This window comes from Oncorhynchus kisutch, linkage group LG17 (genome assembly GCF_002021735.2).
Source record: "Oncorhynchus kisutch isolate 150728-3 linkage group LG17, Okis_V2, whole genome shotgun sequence".
Taxonomy (NCBI): domain Eukaryota; kingdom Metazoa; phylum Chordata; class Actinopteri; order Salmoniformes; family Salmonidae; genus Oncorhynchus; species Oncorhynchus kisutch.
The window spans coordinates 24,945,517-24,968,963 of record NC_034190.2 but is presented as its reverse complement, the minus strand read 5'-3'; the positions used below and the strand labels follow the sequence as shown (position 1 = coordinate 24,968,963).

The 23,447-nt window shown below is 43.9% G+C and overlaps 3 protein-coding genes and 1 non-coding gene across 6 annotated transcripts; 3 read left to right on the top strand and 1 right to left on the bottom strand.

Moving 5' to 3' along the window:
• Positions 1-1,915: 1,915 nt before the first annotated feature.
• Positions 1,916-3,681, bottom strand: LOC109907379 (NF-kappa-B inhibitor-interacting Ras-like protein 1). The gene is made up of 4 exons (XM_020505310.2): positions 3,534-3,681; positions 3,303-3,413; positions 2,674-2,915; positions 1,916-2,378 (listed from the first exon to the last, which is right to left on the bottom strand). The coding sequence occupies exons 2-4, from the start codon at positions 3,394-3,396 to the stop codon at positions 2,136-2,138; spliced, it is 579 nt and encodes a 192-aa protein (XP_020360899.1). The 5' UTR covers positions 3,397-3,413; positions 3,534-3,681; the 3' UTR covers positions 1,916-2,135.
• Positions 2,799-7,048, top strand: LOC109907378 (60S ribosomal protein L15). Of its 3 annotated transcripts, none has more exons than XM_031793428.1 (4): positions 2,799-2,969; positions 4,789-4,970; positions 5,417-5,553; positions 6,688-7,048. In XM_031793428.1, exons 2-4 carry the CDS (start codon positions 4,799-4,801, stop codon positions 6,991-6,993), a joined length of 615 nt encoding a protein of 204 aa, XP_031649288.1. In that variant the 5' UTR covers positions 2,799-2,969; positions 4,789-4,798; the 3' UTR covers positions 6,994-7,048. The 3 variants fall into 3 exon arrangements, with proteins under 3 accessions (XP_031649288.1, XP_020360897.1, XP_020360898.1); XM_020505308.2 differs by lacking the exon at positions 2,799-2,969 and adding an exon at positions 4,002-4,065; XM_020505309.2 differs by lacking the exon at positions 2,799-2,969 and adding an exon at positions 4,026-4,173.
• On the top strand, positions 5,906-5,995 carry LOC116354547 (small nucleolar SNORD12/SNORD106). Its single transcript, XR_004203883.1, has one exon. It is a non-coding gene; the product is annotated as a small nucleolar SNORD12/SNORD106 (small nucleolar RNA).
• Positions 7,049-10,278: 3,230 nt separating the features above from the next.
• On the top strand, positions 10,279-23,279 carry LOC109907373 (nuclear receptor subfamily 1 group D member 2). The gene is made up of 8 exons (XM_020505305.2): positions 10,279-10,875; positions 14,906-15,106; positions 15,269-15,357; positions 15,624-15,768; positions 16,707-17,587; positions 17,869-18,054; positions 18,279-18,489; positions 20,303-23,279. Exons 1-8 carry the CDS (start codon positions 10,857-10,859, stop codon positions 20,497-20,499), a joined length of 1,929 nt encoding a protein of 642 aa, XP_020360894.1. The 5' UTR covers positions 10,279-10,856; the 3' UTR covers positions 20,500-23,279.
• Positions 23,280-23,447: the final 168 nt, after the last annotated feature.

The window sequence follows — 23,447 nt, the reverse complement described above, 5'->3', positions numbered from 1 at the left end:
CTGGTGGGCCATACACTAGGTAGTAAACTGGTGGGCCATACACTAGGTAGTAAACTGGTGGGCCATACACTAGGTAGTAAACTGGTGGGCCATACACTAGGTAGTAAACTGGTGGGCCATACACTAGGTAGTAAACTGGTGGGCCATACACACTAGGTAGTAAACTGGTGGGCCATACACTAGGTAGTAAACTGGTGGGCCATACACACTACGTAGTAATATGCCTCACTCCCTAGACCTTGCTGTAAAGCAGCTACTATAACCCTCCCATAGGATGGAGCACACAGAAACCATAGGGGTGTATGATATCACAAAGCAGGTTCACTAATTTAGCCAGCTTACTTTGAAAAACATTAAGATACATCTCTTGATTTGCAAGTATACCGTTGACGCCAGAAGTTTACATACACTTAGGTTGGAGTCATTAACTTGTTTTTTTAACCACTCAACAAATATCATGTTAACAAACTATAGTTTTGGCAAGTCGGTTAGGACATCTTTGTCCATGACAAGTCATTTTTCCAAAAATTGTTTACAGACAGATTATTTCACTGTATCACAATTCCAGTGGGTCAGAAGTTTACATACACTAAGTTGACTGTGCCTTTAAACAGCTTGGAAAATTCCAGAAGATGTAATTGCTTTAGGCTAATTGACAAAATGTGAGTCAATTGAAGGTGTACCTGTGGATGTATTTCAAGGCCTACCTTCAAACTCAGTGCCTCTGCTTGACATCATGGGAAAATCAAATAGAAATCAGCCAAGACCTCAGAATTTTTTTTGTAGACCTCCACATGTCCTTGGGAGCAATTTCCAAACACCTGAAGGTACCGCATTCATCTGTACAAAACAATAGTACGCAAGTATAAACGCCATGGGACGACACAGCCGTCATACTGCTCAGGAAGGAGACGCGTTCTGTCTCCTAGAGATGAACATACTTTGGTGTGAAAAGTGCAAATCAATCCCAGAACAACAGCAAAGGACCTTGGGAAGATGCTGGAGGAAACAGGTACAAAAGTATCTATATCCACAGTAAAACGAGTCAGACATAACCTGAAAGGCTGCTCAGTAAGGAAGAAGCCACTGCTCCAAAACCGCCATAAAAAAGCCAGACTACGGTTTGAAATTGCACATGGGGACAAAGATCGTACTTATTGTCAAAAAATACCGTTTGGCCATAATGACCATCGTTATGTTTGGAGGAAAAAGGGGAAGGCTTGCAAGCCGAAGAACACCATCCCAACCGTGAATGACGGGGGTGGCAGCATCATGTTGTGGGGGTGCTTTGCTGCAGGAGGGACTGGCGCACTTCACAAAAGAGATGGCATCATGAGGTAGGAAAATTATGTGGATGTATTGTAGCAACATCAAATCATCAGTCAGGAAGTTCAAGCTTGGTCGCAAATGGGTCTTCCAAATGGACAATGACCCCAAGCATACTTCCAAAGTTGTGGCAAAATGGCATTGGAGTGGCCATCACAAAGCCCTGACCTCAATCCCATAGAACATTTGTGGGCAGAACTGAAAAAGAGTGTGTGAGCAAGGAGGCCTACAAACCTGACTCAGTTACACCAGCTCTGTCAGGAGGAATGGGACAAAATTGACCCAACTTATTGTGGGAAGCTTGTGGAAGGCTACCCAAAACGTTTGACCCAAGTTAAACAATTTGAAGGCAGTGCTACCAAATACTAATTGATTGTATGTAAACTTCTGACCCACTGGGAATGTGATGAAAGAAATAAAAGCTGAAATAAATCACTCTACTATTATTCTGACATTTCACATTCTTGAAATAAAGTGGTGATCCTAACTGACATAAAAACAGGATTTTTACTAGGATTAAATGTCAGGAATTCTGAAAAACTGAGTTTAAATGTATTTGGCTAAGGTGTATGTAAACTTCTGACTTCAATTGTATTTAAAAAATAGAAAAGCTTTATTTTAAGGGAATTTAATAGGTTGTTGGTTGTCAAGTCAGTTACTATGTCTTTGCCCATATTTCATGGCAATCTATCTTGACATGAAGTCAGAATATTAATGTAAGTTGGCTGGCTAACTCATCGATCCTACTCTGACATCTCCCCCTCCCCCGAAGTACTTGGATCTTAGGTACGCTCAAGGTTGAGTACAGTTCAGATGTCGTTGGACGTCGTGCCCTTGCTCTTGCGTCCTGGAAGAGGGAAGGCAGACTTGCTCTGAGGCTGTGTGAGGCGGCTGGTGAGAATAGTGAAGGGTTCAATGAGAGAGTTCCTCTCTGTGACGCTGACCTCCCAGAGCTTGACCTTCTCCCCCCGCGCCCACTGCTGCGCTGCCTCGTGCTCCACCTGACGAAGCTCACGCAGGTCTGTCTTGTTTCCTAGCACGATCACCATCACCTGCAGGAAGAGGGGACACTCCAACTAAACAACAATAGCATAAGGTTCTGATTTGTGTCTTGGTTGATCGTTTTTTATTGTTATGGCCACTGTGCTTCTGCTTGCTCTTTGGGGTCTAGGCCAGGTTAGAATAAAAGTACTGTTACAACTGCTGATGTAAATAGGGCATTATAAATACATTTGATTGATTAGCTGTCTATGGCCAAAACAATCAACGAAACCTGTCTCACTTTAACAAAACCACACACACTTAGCAAAGCTTAAGGAGAGTTTCAAACAGTCACAATCCCAGTACCTCTTTCTTATCTCTGGATTTGTCTATCTCCTTCTTGAGGACATCCACCTTCTTGAAGGACTCCAGGCTGTCCACGCTGTAGACCAGCACAAAGCCGTCTGCCACCGAGTAGTAGTGCTTGGGAAGGTCCAGGCCGTCGTGGAGCCCCCTGGTGTCATAGAGACGTAACTGTTCCTTCACACCGCGGTCTGTCTCCACCGACGCCACATACACATCCTCCTGGGTCTCAGTGGACTCTGAGCCTTCAACAGACAGGAGACAATGGAATTCAATGGTTGTGTTCAACAGTCTGGCAGGTAAGCAGTACTCACTCAACTCTCGGTGAAATACAGTATCTATATTCTATAGCATTAATTTGTTTCCTTTGGCTCCCTGTGGAGCGTAAGGCCACACCATGTCGGACGGTCAGTTCTCCGGCTTACCCCAGACCATGGTCTTCAATTCACGCCACACACAAACTTAGTTACAGATTTCAACTGCAAAAGTTGTATAGTGAAAGAATTGCAGAACGCTGTTTTGCTCCCAATAACTGGACATTCGAGGCTACATTGCAAATTCCCTTTTAACACTACAAGCACATTTATACCGTGTTAATCTCTCAAATACAACCAATTCAGTCATCAACTTACCAACTGCGTGATTACCATATAACAGCTGTTCAAGGATGGCTGTTTTTCCTACAGATGCCAAACCACACACCACAACTTTGCAGCCTTTCCCCATTTCGAATACGCGAAAACCTGCAATAGCACAAAAATAAATGTAAAATAAATAGAAAAATGAACTACTGTAGCTGAAGCATCTTCGTCAACATCGCATCCAAAGTTTAGGTAGCTGGCTTGATACGATAAAACAAGTACCTTGGTGTAAGAGTTGGCCAAACGGAGAGATTACAATTATTATTGGAGTAAACTGGGTAGCTAACCAACTTTGAAGTTATTTAGCTAGCTAAAATCACATCCATTCTCTTTTGACAAGGAAGTTCCAATGATTTTCTGCGCATGTGCAGAGGCGAGGGGAGCGGTGAATTTTAAGAAAAATGCACTGTATAAATAACACAAATGTATTAATATGCATGAATAAATGTCAAATATAAATGTATATTACCGGCTACCAATAAGAATGGTAAAATCGACAAGTGTAGTGGACCAAATCTCAATATACAAAAGTAAGTACCAAATACTTTTATTTCAATGTGGTTGTGTTCTAAAATGTCAAGACCATCAAAATCCAGGTTATTAAATTAAGTTAGGTGAAAGGTATATGAAAAATATTTACATGATTGGAATAAACTACAATACCCAGGCGTATCTGACCGGAACTGTGTCACTGACGTTTTGATAAAGCATACTGGGTACGTTTTTTCTTTCTTTCCGGCAGGTACGCCATCATGTAAGAGTGCATTTTATAATTTTTCAGTATGTACAATCCATCAGAAATCTGTATTAAAACATGGCCATCAGGTTGTATAGTTCTGGGGTTAGTTAACGGAATGCTTAGGTAATCACACACTACCTCCATTTCTGCTTTTTCATTTCTGAAAATATGAATATTGCATTGTGTATCCGAGGTAATGCACGGGTCTTCTATTGGTCTATACATTGCCTAAGAGCGAGGTTAGAAAGTTGATAGACATTGAAGTTCAGTGTTTATAAAACTATGTGCATTTGTTGCGTTACGGGTTTTTACTAGTAAATATTTCAGCTTTAGTGGTTATCTACTATGGAGTGCTAGCCGGTTAACTAGCTACCTATCCAGTGTGTAGGACTCTTTGCATCAGGGCCTACCGCGACCCTCCTACTGCCCGAAGACTGATTTCCAGGGGGTCTAGAATGAAACAGAAATTAGCCCCAAAAGCACGTGCATGTAGACTCCAATTTAATACATGCTAAATTAAATGTATCCCGAAGATGTCATTCGTGACTTGATTATTTAAAGGTTACATTACGTTGTAAACAAAGTAAACGTGTTGGCTATCTAGCCAATTTGGTATATCATGGCTTTGAAAGAAGATTGGCAAATTGTCGGTGCCTAACTTTTCCTCCAACTAGAGTAACGGTTAAATCCCAGTATTTAATGGTGATCATTACGTATTTCTATTTGCCTTTTTCACAGTTAATCCAACATGGGAGCGTACAAATATATGCAAGAGCTATGGCGCAAGAAGCAGTCCGACGTGATGCGCTTTCTCCTGCGCGTCCGATGCTGGCAGTACCGTCAGCTCTCTGGTCTCCACCGTGCGCCTAGACCCACCAGACCAGACAAGGCCCGCAGACTGGGGTACAAGTGCAAACAAGGTGGGTGACCGGGACAATTTACGTTGACCTCCCCTCCCCTTAACAGTGCTGCTACTCGAGGTTTATTATCTATGCATAGTCACTTTACCCCTACCTACATGCTCCCGAGTGGCGCAGTGGTCTAAGGCACGGCATCTCATTGCTAGAGGCATCACGACAAACCCACTACAGACTAGGCAAGTTCAGAACAAATTCTTATTTATAGTGACAGCCAAACCCGGATGACTCTGGGCCAAATGTGTGCCGCCCTATGGGACTCCCAATAATGGGCCGGTTGTGAGAGAGCCAGTAATTGTTGTATTAGACAGTAATTGTATTCCCGTTGTCTGTTTGTGGTTTCGCAAATACATTCAAGTCACTTATATGTTTGAAAGTGTGGCTTCACATGAAAGGTAGACCAAGTGGTTTTGTCTTTTATTCCTTGACATGTCGCTGTCTTATGACAGGCTACGTCATCTACCGTGTCCGTGTTCGCCGTGGAGGCCGCAAGCGCCCCGTGCCCAAGGGTGCCACCTACGGCAAGCCCGTCCACCATGGTGTTAACCAGATCAAGTTTGCCCGCAGCCTCCAGTCCACTGCTGAGGTAAGTTTCTGAACAAGTGCATCTGATTCTTTTCCTTTCTCCCCAAATGTTGCATTTGCTCACTTTAAGACTTGAAAGCATGGTATTGACGTAAGCTTGGGCAAATTTTTTTTTTTATACAAAGAAAATCTTACATCAGTCAGTATTCCATGTCCATGGGGGATAGTGAATGAGTACGCTTCAGGGAGAAGTTACATAGAACTGCACAGGGATGTCACAGATCTGACCTGACTTGGCAAATCTACGCTCAATTCCAAATCTAAATCTAAGTAATTTCATATTGGCCCCACTTCCCTCTGAAACAAGGCTCACATTCTAAATCGAACCCTTTTCATCAATAATGCGTCCTCTCAATGTGGTTAATGATGCTCAACTTTTTTCCCCATCTTATCGACTATGGTGAAACCAGTCTGAAATAAGCCAATTTGTCTGAAACCACATTACAGAAAATAACGCGTCCTTTCCAAAAGTATCTTGGTTGTATTTAAAACTGTATTGTATGAAACTAAGTGAATGGTATTCTCTTCATTGGACTTGATGATTACTTCAATGTTGAGACAAATCCATATGTTGTACAGCTCTATGTGTCAGGCAGTGGGATTTTATCATTTTAGATCTTCCCATACCTTTTTTAGTGTGTGTGTATATATATGTGTGTGTGTGTATATATATATGTGTATATGTATATGTGTGTGTATATATATATATATGTGTATGTGTATGTGTATATGTGTGTGTATATATATATATGTGTATATGTATATGTGTGTGTATATATATATATGTGTATATGTATATGTGTGTGTATATATATATATATGTGTATATGTATATGTGTGTGTATATATATATATGTGTATGTGTGTATATATATATATAGATATATATATATATAGATATATATATAGATATATATATATAGATAGTGCTAGAATTGCTCAACAGATGTGGGGTAGAGTAAAAGAAGGACTTGAATGTGGCGTAACTGGGTAATACCCCTTGCCATGCATAGTATGGGGTTGGCAGTGCTGTCACTAGACCAGACCCCAGAACATTGCAAATCAGTAATTTACATTCATACAAGTTTCTGGATGTGACTTGTCTGACCTACTTGGTATTCGGTCTCCCCAACAGGAGCGTGCTGGCCGTCACTGTGGAGGCCTGAGGGTGCTGGCCTCCTACTGGGTAGGAGAGGACTCCACCTACAAGTTCTTCGAGGTGATCCTGATTGACACCTTCCACAAGGCTATCAGACGCAACCCCGACACCCAATGGATCACCAGGCCCGTGCACAAGCACAGGGAGATGCGTGGCCTGACGTCTGCGGGCAAGAAGAGCCGTGGCCTGGGCAAGGGCCACAAGTTCCACCTGACCATGGGTGGTTCCCGCCGGGCAGCCTGGAAGAGACGCAATACCCTGCAGCTTCACCGCTACCGCTAGAGGGTGTCTGTACATTTAAAGAAATAAACACATGCCTTTTTATGGTGACAAACTATTTCTGTGGTGTGTAAGAGTTAATAATTTTGGGTGTAGAAGCTCCCATTTGATGTCTTTGGCGATAAAGGAATATAGTTAGTGGTTAGTAAATGGGATACGCGAAGCTGACGGACTAGCATTTTCAGACTTGTGAAATGTGGTTTATAGAAATTCACCCTGTCATAACTATTGATCAATATGGCAGTGAGTGTAACTGATCTGAACCAGTGTCTACAGTACACACTGGAGCGGTTATTTGTCATAACATCTAGGTCATTCAACTCCTACCCTGCGGGTCCGGAGCCTGCTGGCTGGGTTCCGTTCTACTTGTTAAATTGTACCCACCTGGTGTCCCAGTTCTAAGTCAGTCCCTGGTTAGGGGGGGAGAAATGCAGTGGAACTGGCTTTAAGTTTGAGGGCTCTAGGAATGGTTTAACGATGTGTTTTGGGGTATAATAGTTTAAGTAACCTGGGGGGTTGACTGTTGGCACTAAGGACCACTAGTCAAACAGTGAAACTACTCTTGGTGTTGAGTGTCTACAGTCCAGGATCACCAGGAAAGGTCACATAGATAAAATAAAAAGTTATTTAGGTCTGATATGGCAGGCGCAGAGTTTCTCAAACTGTCCTGGGTCCTCCCCTAGGTGTGGGTTTTGGTGTTTGCCCTAGCACTAAACAGCTGATTTAAAATAATCAGCGCTAGATTTCATTTGAATTGGCTATGTAATTTTAGGGCAAAAACCAAAACGTGCAGTGGGGGGCAGGACTGAGTTTAGGAAATACTGTCAACGGGGCTCAACCCCTGTTCCTGGAGAGCTGTTGTCCTGTAAGTTTTCTCCAACTCTGGTCTAGCACATCTAATAGGTTGGAGTGAGCCTACAGGACTATAGTTCTCCAGGAATGGGCTTGGAGTGAGCCTACAGGACTATAGCTCTCCAGGAACGGGGTTGGAGTGAACCTACAGGACTATAGCTCTCCAGGAACAGGGTTGGAGTGAGCCTACAGGACTATAGCTCTCCAGGAACGGGGTTGGAGAGCCCCAACTGAGAAGTTGAAGAAGTGGAACAGCATCTGGAGCAGGAGTGTCAAACTTATTCCACTGGGGGCTGAGTGTACAGGTTTTTCTTGCACTTAAGACCTAAACAACCAGGTTAGGGGTTCCTTACTAATTAGTGACCTTAATTCATCAATCAGGTTCAAGGGTTGATCGAAAACCTGCACAAACTTGGCCCTCTGGAATGAGTTTGACGTGATCTGAAGGATGGCTGGTTTGAGTCCCAGGTCAGAAGGGAAAATCTGAAGAAAGCATAGTTTTCTCATTTGATAAAATATATTTTTCACTCAACTGACTATGTAGTATACTGATGGGCTTAGTGCCAGATTAATTATAACATCTCAACTGGAAATGTTTTAAATTAGACTAAAAACACCTTAAACAACCCATATTAGTTTGCTCAACGTAAAGCACAAGTTTACAGCTAAATAGTAAAGTAACACAATGATATGAAGTACTGCCTGTCCCCCTTAATCTTCTGTTGCACCAGTACTCTGTTCTAAGTAAAGACAATACTTCAAAGACTATACACTGTCTGAAAGGACTCAAAAGCTAGAGCAGCAAAGGGGTTGAGTAAGAGAACAATGGTCATTTATAGAACTTTCTCACATTTCTGCCAGGCCCATTGTTATTACACACATTTAGATGGGGAAAGAGGACGGCAGTGTTTAGGTCACCCGTGATCTGTGACCTGGTGACCAAAATTCCACCGAAACTGGAGAATGGGTGAGGAAGGCATGGGCTTGTCTGTTCTCTATTTTTTTCAGGGTGGTAGAAGAAACCAGGGGAATGGGAGCTGGTCAGGACAGGTCTGCCTTGGGATATGGCTGCACCAAACCCATGAAGGCTGCTTGGTACGGTGGGGTGGTGATTACCATGTCTGTCAGACAACTAAGTGATGCAGAAAATCTGCAAAACAAACTTCATATTCTCTTATTCAAATCAATGTGTTACTGTTATATTTGAAGTGAACGTCCATTGTCCTCTGAGAGTTGTTGAATGTCTTCATTCTACTTAAATGTCTCTCATTCTTGCACTGACCTTGATCAAGTTTGCAGATGACACTACAGTGGTAGGCTTGATTACCAACAACGATGAGACGGCCTACAGGGAGGAGGTGAGAGCCCTCAAGGTGTGGTGTCAGGAAAATAACCTCTCACTCAACATCAACAAAACAAAGGAGATGATCGTGGAATTCAGGAAACAGCAGAGGGAGCATCCCCCATCGACAGGACAGTAGTGAAGAAGGTGGAAAGATTTAAGTTCCTCGGCGTACACATCACGGACAAACTGAAATGGTCCACCCAGACAGACAGCGTGGTGAAGAAGGCCCAACAGCGTGTCTTCAACCTCAGGAGGGTGAAGAAATTTGGCTTGTCACCTAAAACACTCACTAACATTTACAGATGCACAATTGAGAGCATCCTGTCGGGCTGTATCACTGCCTGGTACGGCAACTGCACCACCCACAACCGTAAGGCTCTCCAGAGGGTAGTGAGGTCTGCACAACGCATCACGGGGGCAAACTACCTGCCCTCCAGGACACCTACAGCACCCGATGTCACAGGAAGGCCAAAAAGATCATCAAGGACAACAACCACCCGAGCCACTGCCTGTTCACCCCGCTATCATCCAGAAGGCGAGGTCAGTACAGGTGCATCAAAGCTGGGACCGAGAGACTAAAAAACAGCTTCTATCTCAAGGCCATCAGACTGTTAAACTGCCATCACTAACATAGAGAGGCTGCTGCCATTATACAGACTCAATCTCTGGCCAATTTAATAAATGGACTTAAGAAAGGTGTCACTTTAAATACACCACATTAATAATGTTTTCATATCCCACATTATTCATCTCATATGTATATACCGTTCTATACCCTCTACTGCATCTTGCCTGTGCCGCACGGCAATCGCTCATCCATATATTTATATGTACATATTCTTATTCACCCCTTTACATTTGTGTGTATAAGGTCGTTTTGTGAATTTGTTATATTACTTGTTAGATATTACTGCATCGTCGGAACTAGAAGCCCAAGCATTTCGCTACACTCGCATTAACATCTGCTAACCATGTGTATGTGACCAATACAATTTGATTTGAGTTTCTCCCTGTCGCTGGCCCACACTCCCGTACAGTAGATGGCGGTAATACACCAAAACGTTTGATGCCAACCGCCGATAAACCCCACCAAAGAAGAAGAATAGCAGCTCGAGTCGAGAGCTCAACTCGGAACCGTCTTTCAGCGAATAATAATATCGTTCTACTCTTTGCTATCAGAACTATCGTTTCCTTCGAGAAAATACACATTTGTATGCTATAGCTATTAATATGCTTAGGCATATCTTTAGCCTTCAGAAAAGAGACTTCAGACGGACAGCTTTTTTGAGCGCTCTACGAAAAAGAAAAATATACGGGATTCCGAACGTTCGATTCATTCTGTAGCGAAACAATTGGCTACAATCTATTGTTTGATTCGGGGCGTGTTTTCAACCAAACGGATACAGTTTAGTTTACGTCAATTGTTTGGAACGTTGGTGATCGTCAACTATCACGACGGGAAATCAATCTGATTAGCAACAGTTGCTGTTGAGCGATTGCTGTCATCTCTGAAACTAGTAGGCCTACGTGCATTTCCCGACTATTTTCTGAACGCTTCAATTCATTGATCAAAAACATCAACCAGTGACGTAAAAGTTGGTGAAAACAAGATAAGAAACACGTCATCAGACTAAAGGTCCAAATAGGGGGATTTCAGAAGTCAGAGCACATGGAATCTACAAAAGCAGGTAAAACGATCATATTCTGCTCAATACGTTTAGAAAGATGTATGTGTAGGCCTCTAGCCTATTTTAGTGTCTACAGTTTAACCGTTTGATTTTTGATAGTGTGTTTCATTAGACCGCAACCTAGATTAATTATACAACTTTAACAGGCTACTTGTCAGAATCCTGTTTTTAAAGAGTTTTGTGATGTTTTGAATTAAAACAGAAGCCAAATGTATTACAGTGCACTGCTCATACATGTTAGATTTTTCTTACTGTAATGAGCCTTAATTAAAACTGTGTTAAAGTGGGTTAGGAGTGCCATTGAAGGTGTTGTTATTTTAGTATCGGTATGCTGGAACAGTGTTGAGGGTCCCTTTTCTCACATGCACGGGTCGTTAGCCATGTGCGACTCTGTATACGATCTCTCTGGTTGGTGGAGAAGTGCAGTGACGTAGATATTGCATAATTCTGCCAAAGATAATGCACTGCGAGTTGGTGTGGATACACGTGAAACTGCATGCAGTTATAGGGTTGCAGCAATGTAAACTGACCCAGTTTTCTACCACTGGGTTTCTCGGGAAAGCATGTCCGTTCCAGGTAGGGGCGGGTTCCAAAAATGAACTTCGTCAGTCTAGTAAAATTATAATTGATTGGCCAAGAGTTTCACAACCTAATCATCTATTCATTATGTAAGTCACCCTTATTTGGAATCTGTTTGCTATGGTATTTCTTGTGCTTTATGAATGTTGAAAAGAGGGCAGCTGTGGCTATTGAGATTATTTTAGAATTTGCTGAAACTTCTGTAATCAACAAGGGACTTACAGATGACCAACTCATGAACACATTACATTGACTCTGTACCGGTACCCCCTGTATATAGCCACTATTGTTATTTACTGACCTGTTCCCCCCCGTATTGACTCTGTACCGGTACCCCCTGTATATAGCCCCTATTGTTATTTACTGACCTGTTCCCCCCCGTATTGACTCTGTACCGGTACCCCCTGTATATAGCCACTATTGTTATTTACTGACCTGTTCCCCCCCCGTATTGACTCTGTACCGGTACCCCCTGTATATAGCCACTATTGTTATTTACTGACCTGTTCCCCCCCGTATTGACTCTGTACCGGTACCCCCTGTATATAGCCACTATTGTTATTTACTGACCTGTTCCCCCCCGTATTGACTCTGTACCGGTACCCCCTGTATATAGCCACTATTGTTATTTACTGCTGCTCTTTAATTATTTGTTATTCTTATCGCTTCTTACATTTTGAGGTATTTTCTTAAAACTGCATTGTTGGTTAAGGGCTTGTAAGTAAGCATTTCACTGTAAGGTCTACTACACCTGTTGTATTCGGCGCATGTGACAAATTACATTTAATTTAGTACCATAAGGGCCACACAACATTTGGCAGGCATTAATAGCTTGCTCCTTGAAGCAATCTGGCAATGTTGGCCCTGACCCTGCTTCTTGATTGAATGACGATGAGCTTCCCTCTTGAGCCGTATGTGTGTGAGTTGAAGTGTAGCCAGGCTATTCTCCACGCACCCTGCTGAAACTGGCATTATGTAACAGGGGTGTTATCTAACCAGAATGTAGGAAGAGAAATGAGGCCAGCCTGATCTGAAAAAAGGGGGGTGATAAAACAGAGCAGTTAGACTGGGCGGGTGGTCGGCCTCTCTTCCTGGCTGAGAGCCACTCTGCACAGGGTTGCCAGGTCTAGCTGAAATTTCTTGCCCAAAGACAACTCAAAACCTACCCACGAGGCCTAAAAACAAGCTCAAAAATGTTTTTCTCAGCAAGAGTGCTGCCTTCTAACAACCTAAGAAGGCCAGCAGCATACTACCCTGCATCCCACTGCTGGCTTGCTTCTGAAGCTAAGCAGGGTTGGTCCTGGATGGGAGACCAGATGCTGCTGGAAGTGGTGTTGGAGGGCCAGTAGGAGGCATGCTTTCCTAGTCTAAAACAAATATCCCATAGCCCCAGGGCAGTCATTGGGGACATTGCCTTGTGTAGGGTGCCATCTTTCGGGCTGGGACGTTAAACAGGTGTCCTGACTCTCTGTGGTCACTAAAGATCCCATGGCACTTATCGTAAGAGAAGGGGTGTTAACCCCGGTGACCCGGCTAAATTGCCAATCTGGCTTTCATACCATCATGGCCACCTAATCATCCCCGTCTTGGCTCATTCATGGCTCATTAATTCCCCCCAGGTGATTGTGGAGGCCAGGTCATCTGACGCAGCACTCCATCACTCTCCTTCTTGGTCAAATAGCCCTTACACAGCCTGGAAATGTGTTTGTTGGAATCACACCTGCGGAGATCATCCGTTCAGCTACTCTCACCAAAAATCTCAAATTTGGACTAATCAGACTAAAGGACAGAATTCCACCGGTCTAAAGTCCATTGTTCGTGTTTCTTGGCCCAAGCAAGTCTCTTCTTCTTATTGGTGTCCTTTAGTAGTGGTTTCTTTGCAGCAATTCAATCATGAAGGCCTGATATACACAGTCTCCTCTGAACAGTTGATGTGGAGATGTCTGTTACTTGAACTCTGTGAAGCATTTACTTGGGATGCAATTTCTGAGGCTGGTAACTTTAATGAACTTATCCTCTGCAGCTGAAGTAACTCTGTGTCTTTATTTCCTGTGGCGGTCCTCATGAGAGCCAGTTTCATCACAGTGCTTGATGATCTGCTGTACACCACCCCTACCTTGTCACTACACAACTGTTTGGCTCAAACGCATTAAGAAGGAAATAAATTCCACAAATAAACTTTTAACAAGGCACACCTGTTAATTGAAATGCATTCCAGGTGACTACCTCATGAAGCTGATTTGAGGGAATGCCAGGAGTGTGCAACGCTGTCATCAAGGCAAAGGGTGGCTACTTTGAAGAATCTAAAATGTAAAATATATTTGGATTTGTTAACACTTTTTTTTTTTGGTTGCTATATAATTCCATATGTGTTATTTCATGGTTTTGATGTCTTCACTATCTACAATGTAGAAAATAGTACAAATGGAGAAAAACCCTTGAATGAGTAGGTGTCCAAACTTTTGACTGGTGCTGTAAACTGAATAGCAGTGTGAACTATTAGGCCTATGCTTGGTAGACAGTGTTTAATAACACATGGCTACAACAACAACAATAAACAGAAGTTATAGGCTATTTATTAAATCAGTTTGCCACCTCCAGGTAAACTACACAAGTGAAACAAATGTATTTGCATTGGCTACAGTGCTATTGTCATTTCAACAAATTTGTTTAAAATGGTAGGCTACAGTAGCCATCATGGCCATAGAAATGAATAGGCTGATTGATGGCCAACAGATGCAACTGTATCATTGTCCACATTTTAATGTCAGTTTCATTGTGGATTTTTCCCTATAACAGAAGCACGCAAGGGAGTTCACTTAATTTCCACTCGTCCAACGCTGGAGACCCAAGAACTGAGCATACGTAAAACCTTTAGCTTGATATGGTTTTCCATAAGCAAAGTCTACATTAGAATGGAGTTTAAACCAATGTCAGAGGACATTTTTCTAATGGGCTCTAAGTGCCTAAAGTCATTTTCCTGTGCTTTGTCACCATTATTTTGTGATGAGCATCAGTTGTAACATGTTAATGTTTTCTGGAAAAAGGGTTGGAAATGGGTGTCTCCATAATGCCAATCTAAATAGCCTACCTACAACTGGTAAAAGGTTGTCACAACGCATGCTGCTCTGTCTGATCTCACTTACGAGACTCGGCTGTCTGCTGCAGTGCTCAGTCTCAACACACCCCACCCAAAATATGAATATTTTTTGGGACTATACGATTTCCAGATCCTTCCCTTCGGTCTGCAAAATGTTCCGAAACAACATGAATTCAAATTCCTTTCAAACACTCTCTATTTATAAGGTCATGTAAAATCATTGTTCTTTGTTCAACTTGAACCTCTGCTACCCCAGCAGCCAGCCCTATCCATAGAGAAAACAGTATAATATGTGTTCTATTTAATTATATTAAATTATCAGCCTAATCATCATGTCTGTCTCTCCACTAGGGGGTGTAATAGCCTACATCAGCTCCTCCAGCCCTGAGTCATGTCATAGTGACTCAAACGACTGCTACAACTCCTCTTCCCTGCCACACAACTCCTCCCACATCTGTCGCCAGGGCAATGTGGTGGACACGCCCCTAACCACGGCAGGTCTCCCACTGGCCCATGCTACAGCAAAGACCAGTGCAAAATGCAGCATTACTAGTGAGTGGTTTCTCTGCTTTGCAATAACTTGAATGTCTATTCAGTTATTATTGCAATAATTGACCCTTGGCTTTGGGTATGAATACAATCTGTTGAATTTAATTTAAAGAGGCATTGCGTCAATGAGTGCTGATGAGATGTTTTGCATCTGGGTTTTTGCAGAAATCAACGGCCTGGTGCTGCTGTGTAAGGTGTGTGGAGATATTGCATCTGGATTCCACTATGGGGTCCATGCCTGTGAGGGCTGCAAGGTGAGAACACAGACTGACACACACACACACACACCTAATCAATGTTGTGCCTCAATGCCATAGTTAAGGTGAGAGAGCAAGGGCAATGACATAATGGGACGGTAGCCTAACAGGGTCAAACCATTGAACTCAGAATGCTTCTGCCTTATTTTTAACCACAGCCTCACTCCTCTCTTAATGACCTAGTTCTGCTGTCAAAGCACTGTGAACTAGCAAGTCTCCCGACAAACTCTGACTCACTAGTGTGTCCATCTGTCTGTCTGTAGGGTTTCTTCCGTCGGAGCATCCAGCAGAACATCCAGTATAAGAAGTGCCTGAAGAACGAGAGCTGTGCCATCATGAGGATCAACAGGAACCGCTGCCAGCAGTGTCGCTTCAAGAAGTGTCTGCTGGTCGGCATGTCCAAGGACTGTAAGTTCCTATTACCTTCTATAACTACATCCCCTCTCCTGTCACAATAATACATGGTTTATTACCGTTCTCGTGGGTTGTCGTGGATTACATAAATATGTAGTTGAGAAAAAAGTAGATGAAGAAAAGTATCGGTTTATTCTATTTTAAACAAGGATGGACAGTATTTGGTCATTATCTGTAGACTAGCAGACCTATCAGCAAATACCATTTTAATAAGAGGTGTTGGAGGTAATTAAAGCCTGGTGTACACTACACGATTTAGCTGCCCGAGACAAGTTTTTGAGACCGGAGCCAAAATCCCCATATTGTTGCGTCACCAACGCTCGTTTAATGTGAGCGGGTCAAAGACGCAATCTGAAGGCTACCGATCTCGTCTTTGAGCAGTCCCAGACATCCGATTATTTTCAAACATGTTTGATTTTATCGCCACAAAATCTGCAATGCTCTTGTAGTGTGAGATGTGAAATGACACGTTTTGAGAACGGTGATTAGTAATTGCCAATGAGAGTTCGCCAGAGAAGAAGCCAGTGAGAAACGTTGTTTCGCGTCACCCAGAATGTGTGTAGACTCTGTAGCAGGAGCGATAACTAATATTAGTATGTGTTTATACTTGCCTTTAACCAAAGCCAAAGTGTCAAATTGTTACAGCTCTGAAGTTCACAATCAATGATATTCAATTCAAAATGTTTCCTAGATATTTCAACTCTATATGGCAAATGTGAATGACTGAACATTTGAGGCTGCTTTGAGCCACAGCTCATAGCTACATTAAATCTAATCACATCATTGTTTTGGCGAGACGGCGTGGTATTGAGAATCCTCACGACAAAGTGAAGAGTCTTGTAGTGTGTGACCACCGTCTGTGCCACATTGTTAAGTGTTAGGATTTTGTCCACCCGGGTTAAACCTTGTCTCCTATCTCTTTCCTCTAATAGCTGTGCGTTTCGGCCGCATCCCAAAGCGTGAGAAGCAGCGAATGCTGCTAGAGATGCAGAGTGCCGTGAACAACATGATGAACAACAGCCAGCTACACAGCCAGCTCCACGGCAACACACCCCTCCCCCTGGCCAATCAGCTTCAGGTGCCGGCCTGCCCTGGGGAGCCCCGCCCCCAAGATGTTGACTCTGGTTTAGGCTCATCCTCTTCCTCCACCTCTCCCGCCGCTTCCCCTGGGTCCAACCAATCAGAGGAGCCCAAACATCACCCAGAGTCTGCAGTCGCCATGGATACAGGCCGAAGCCCTATATCGGCGTCTCCAAGTTGTTCAGACCGCGGGTCAGAGGATGGGATTGGCTCGGTGACCCGGGCCCACCAGGAGTCCTTCATGTACAATCAGAAGCAAGGTAGCCCCTCCCCCCAGTCCCAGGCTGATGCCCAGCCGACCTCCCCGGGGGAGGAGCAACGTGTCAGTGACACTGGAATGAGGATAGAGGAGAGGAACTGGAACCAGCAGGAGGCCTGGAACCAGAAGAACCAGAACCAGCAGAATGACCTGGCCTCATTCACAGCCACTCAGGCCCACGACCAGGCTCAGGAGAGGCCCACCAACACTGGGCCTCAGGGCCCTGACAGGCACCATTGCCAGGAGGATGACACTACCACCCCCAGCCATTGCCCCTACAGCAGAGGTACTCCCACCACCCCCACCCAGAATCACTGTCTCTACAGCAGAGACAGACTGCCCAACAGCTCCCCTAGTGGCTATTTCCCAGCCTACACCCACCATGGAGGCAACAACAGCACTAGCCAGGCCACCTCCAACTCCCACGGAGGATTGACAAGACCACTGTGGAGCGGGGGCAACAGGATGCATCTGGTGAGTCCAAGATGGACAATGACTATATGATATATTATAGTTAATATAATATCTATGCTAATCCATTGTATAATATATTGATTGACTACATTTGTATTACACTCCCCAAATCATAAACTACAAATAATAGAAGTACAAGATTCGATCCCTGTGTAACACCGTACTTGATCTCACACCTTCAGATTGTGTTAACATAACACAATGTATATGGGAAACTCGACTTATCCACCATTAAAGAATGATATGTTTCATGTACCTCCTTCTCCCCTTTCCATCCTCAGCTGTGTCCCATGAACACATCTCCCCATGTGAATCCCCATAAGTCAGGCCATGGGATCTGGGAGGAGTTCAGCCACAGTTTCACCCCGGCCGTCAGGGAGGTGGTGGAGTTTGCCAAGCGGATCCCAGGCTTCAGCGACCTCTCCCAACACGACCAGGTCAGCCTGCTCAAGGCTGGTACCTTTGAGGTGAAGACCAGAACACTCACTTACAGTATATTAAAACCTTTTTATTGCATTGTTTTTCTCCGTCTTCCTTCCCTAGGCTCTTCTTTTCTCCTTCTCTCCTCTACTCCTTATCCCCTTTCTCACATGTATGTGAATGAAAACAGTATTAAAAACAGACTGATATGGCTCATGGAAATGCAGTTGATCCAGCCAAACGTACCTAGTGTCTGCTGTCATTTCATCAGGTGCTAGTGGTCCGTTTTGCGTCGCTGTTTGATGTGAAAGACCGCACCGTGACATTCCTGGGTGGTACCAAGTACAGCGTGGAGGCGTTACGAGCCATGGGCGCCGGCGACTTCCTGACCTCCATGATGGACTTCAGCGAAAATCTGATGGGGCTCGGCCTTAGCGAGGAGGAGATGAGCCTGTTCACCACCGTTGTCCTCATCTCTGCCGGTAGGATCATGACGTGACCTTTTCATTCATATTTCCTGCCCCTTTTAAATATACAGTGGGGCAAAAAAAGTATTTAGTCAGCCACCAATTGTGGAAGTTCTCCCACTTAAAAAGATGAGAGGCCTGTAATTTTCATCATAGGTACACTTCAACTATTACAGACAAAATGAGAAGGAAAAAATCCAGAAAATCACATCGTAGGATTTTTTATGAATTTATTTGCAAATGATGGTGGAAAATAAGTATTTGGTCACCTACAAACAAGCAAGATTTCTGGCTCTCACAGACCTGTAACTTCTTCTTTAAGAGGCTCCTCTGTCCTCCACTCGTTACCTGTATTGATGGCACCTGTTTGAACTTGTTATCAGTATAAAAGACACCTGTCCACAACCTCAAACAGTCACACTCCAAACTCCACTATGGCCAAGACCAAAGAGCTGTCAAAGAAATCAACTGGGAGCAATTATTAGGAAATGGAAGACATACAAGACCACTGATAATATCCCTCGATCTGGGGCTCCACGCAAGATCTCACCCCGTGGGGTCAAAATGATCACAAGGGGGGATCTAGTGAATGACCTGCAGAGAGCTGGGACCAAAGTAACAAAGCCTACCATCAGTAACACACTATGCCGCCAGGGACTCGTCCTGCAGTGCCAGACGTGTCCCCCTGCTTAAGCCAGTACATGTCCAGGCCTGTCTGAAGTTTGCTAGAGAGCATTTGGATGATCCAGAAGAAGATTGGGAGAATGTCATATGGTCAGATGAAATCAAAATATAACTTTTTGGTAAAAACTCAACTCGTTGTGTTTGGAGGACAAAGAATGCTGAGTTGCATCCAAAGAACACCATACCTACTGTGAAGCATGGGGGTGGAAACATCATGCTTTGGGGCTGTTTTTCTGCAAAGGCACCAGGACGACTGATCCGTGTAAAGGAAAGAATGAATGGGGCCATGTATCATGAGATTTTGAGTGAAAACCTTCCATCTACAAGGGCATTGAAGATGAAACGTGGCTGGGTCTTTCAGCATGCCAATGATCCCAAACACACCGCCCGGGCAACGAAGGAGTGGCTTCGTAAGAAGCATTTCAAGGTCCTGGAGTGGCCTAGCCAGTCTCCAGATCTCAACCCCATAGAAAATCTTTGGAGGGAGTTGAAAGTCCGTGTTGCCCAGCAACAGCCCCAAAACATCACTGCTCTAGAGGAGATCTGCATGGAGGAATGGGCCAAAATACCAGCAACAGTGTGAAAACCTTGTGAAGACTTACAGAAAACGTTTGACCTCTGTCATTGCCAACAAAGGGTATATAACAAAGTATTGAGAAACTTTTGTTATTGACCAAATACTTATTTTCCACCATAATTTGCAAATAAATTCATAAAAAATCCTACAATGTGATTTTTCTGGATTTTTTTTCTCATTTTGTCTGTCATAGTTGAAGTGTACCTATGATGAAAATTACAGGCCTCGCTCATCCTTTTAAGTGGGAGAACATGCACTATTGGTGGCTGACTAAATAGTTTTTTGCCCCACTGTACTTTCTTCTAGACTATAGACACTATATCCTATAGAAACAGACTTAATACTGTGAGTTATGGTACTGTATGGCTCCTTACCAAGAGATTAGTGTAACTATCTAAAGTATGTTTGTTGTTTGAAAGCATGCATTGTATTATAGTGAATGTTTCCTTCCTCACTAACATCTTCTATCCAGCTTCCTGTCATAGAGCCATACATCTGTGAATGGTAATCAGAGAAAAGTATAGGAACCAAGTCTAATAAAGTTCTATGGGGTTTTTTGTGTTCTAGATCGCTCAGGGATTGAGAACGTGAACTCTGTGGAGGCGCTTCAGGAAACTCTGATCCGGCACCTGAAGGGCCTCATCACTAAGAACCACACCAACGAGTCGGCCATATTCACCAAGCTGCTCCTCAGACTGCCCGAACTGCGCTCCCTTAATAACATGCACTCTGAGCAGCTGCTGGCCTTCAAGATCCAACACTAGACCAGAACCAAGTTCTGAACCTGGGGAGTATTCATTAGGCACCAAATGGAACATTTACTGAGATTTTTTTTTCCCCCGTTGCAAAACCTTTTGCTATGGTGTGCCCTAACGAATATGACCATGGACATTGGGTCTGAGGCCTGTGGTTGCGGACCACAAAGCCCATTTCTCCACCCACCCTGACACACCTCGACCATCTACACTAATGAACTATGAACCCTGACCTCCAAGAGAACCCTCATCACGCCCCTCACTTCACGTGATCTTTTCCCTTCACAAACAAGTTGAAGTAGTCAGCAAATGTGTCAAGATCAAAGGGGAGGGAGGGGAAATACTTAAGACTTCAAAGTTATCGTACTGTAAGGCTGAAAGGCTTCTGTTGTAATAACCATGAATGCACACGTTCAGACACAAGCGGAAGATATTATGTTTCTGTGTCCGTGTTGTGTAGGAAGTTCGCAACTGTACAACCCTTAGAGAAGAACCTTTTATGAATATTGTGTAGACGTGTATTTTTTTTAAAATTTGATTATTTACACTTTTCGTTTAGGTCTTACACCATGGCTCTCCAACCCTGTACCTGGAGAGCTACCACCCTGTAGGTTTTTGCTCCAACCCTGTACCTGGAGAGCTACCATCCTGTAGGTTTTTGCTCCAACCCTCTTCATGGTGAGCTACCACGCTGTATTTTTTTTTTTTCCAACCTCTCTTTCTGGAGAGCTACCACCCTGTAGGTTTTTGCTCCAACCCTGTTCCTGGAGAGCTACCATCCTGTAGGTTTTTGCTCCAACCCTGTTCCTGGAGAGCTACCATCCTGTAGGTTTTTGCTCCAACCCTCTTCCTGGAGAGCTACCACCCTGTAGGTTTTTGCTCCAACCCTCTTCCTGGAGAGCTACCACCCTGTAGGTTTTTGCTCCAACCCTCTTCCTGGAGAGCTACCACCCTGTAGGTTTTTGCTCCAACCCTCTTCCTGGAGAGCTACCACCCTGTAGGTTTTTGCTCCAACCCTCTTCCTGGAGAGCTACCACCCTGTAGGTTTTTGCTCCAACCCTCTTCCTGGAGAGCTACCACCCTGTAGGTTTTTGCTCCAACCCTGTTCCTGGAGAGCTACCATCCTGTAGGTTTTTGCTCCAACCCTGTTCCCGGAGAGCTACCACCCTGTAGGTTTTTGCTCCAACCCTCTTCCTGGAGAGCTACCACCCTGTAGGTTTTTGCTCCAACCCTCTTCTTGGAGAGCTACCACCCTGTAGGTTTTTGCTCCAACCCTCTTCCTGGAGAGCTACCACCCTGTAGGTTTTTGCTCCAACCCTCTTCCTGGAGAGCTACCACCCTGTAGGTTTTTGCTCCAACCCTCTTCCTGGAGAGCTACCACCCTGTAGGTTTTTGCTCCAACCCTCTTCCTGGAGAGCTACCACCCTGTAGGTTTTTGCTCCAACCCTCTTCCTGGAGAGCTACCACCCTGTAGGTTTTTGCTCCAACCCTCTTCCTGGAGAGCTACCACCCTGTAGGTTTTTGCTCCAACCCTCTTCCTGGAGAGCTACCACCCTGTAGGTTTTTGCGCCAACCCTCTTCCTGGAGAGCTACCACCCTGTAGGTTTTTGCGCCAACCCTCTTCCTGGAGAGCTACCACCCTGTAGGTTTTTGCGCCAACCCTCTTCCTGGAGAGCTACCACCCTGTAGGTTTTTGCGCCAACCCTCTTCCTGGAGAGCTACCACCCTGTAGGTTTTTGCGCCAACCCTCTTCCTGGAGAGCTACCACCCTGTAGGTTTTTGCGCCAACCCTCTTCCTGGAGAGCTACCACCCTGTAGGTTTTTGCGCCAACCCTCTTCCTGGAGAGCTACCACCCTGTAGGTTTTTGCGCCAACCCAACCCTAATCTAGCACACTTGATTCTAATAATTAGCTGGTTGATAAGGTGAATCAGGTTAGGTACAACTGGGGTTGGAGTGAAAACCTACAGGAAGGTAGCTTTCCAAGAACCGGGTTAGAGAGCTTTGTTCTACACCTTGGGTGTATTTAAAATAAACATGTATATATTTATAATTGTAGGCAGACTAATCTAGAAGAATGTTGTGCTTATTGCCTGAAATGACAGGGTGATTCTAAAGGGGGTTAGGGCTCGTTAATTAAACTCCAAACCATCTAGTTGAAAGTAAACTGACGAATGAATGAATGACTACAGAGGAGGTTTGTCTCCTCTCTAAACTATAGGTGTTGAATGACATTAAGGGGGATGTTGTAAAAGCATAGATGGACGTATGTAATCAGGGTAACCGCTGCTACGTTACCTCTGTCTCGGTGTGGCCCTATCTAGTCACCTGAGGAAGGGCTTTGATTGAATGTTTATTTGTATAGAGGAATCTCTTATTTCAAGCTTACGGTTTCAGCTGATGGTGCTGTGTGTTACACGCACATACGAGGTTTGTTGTAAATTATAATGTTCTTGTAAGGTTATGAACTAACTGAAGTCCATCATTGACAAACACGGTCCAGTCACTTAATTATTATAGTGTATGGTAATAGACCGCATTTGTATGATATGAGTGCAAATGGACAGGAAATCAAATGCATTGAGGTTATTCGAACTGACAAAGGTTAACGTTGGTAACCAATAAAACCTATCGACTCAACACATCTCTGCTTGAAGACATTTTAGTTGTTATTTCCATGTCAAAAGGATACAATTGTTATTGTCATTTTGGGGGGCGCAAATTTTTAGGTGACAGTTTCGGTAAAAAAAAATATCCAATTAAACTGCGCAATTTGATTTTACAGATAAACTACTTTGAGTGCTAATTGTTTTTTTGTCATTCCGTTGGACCTTTCACCAGCAACTCTTATACTACTGTCTCAAATGTTTCAACAGTGGACCACTTAACTTGAATAGACAGACTGATGCTTTTGTCCTCTACCATATTTTTCAAACCTGTACATAGACTACAGATATA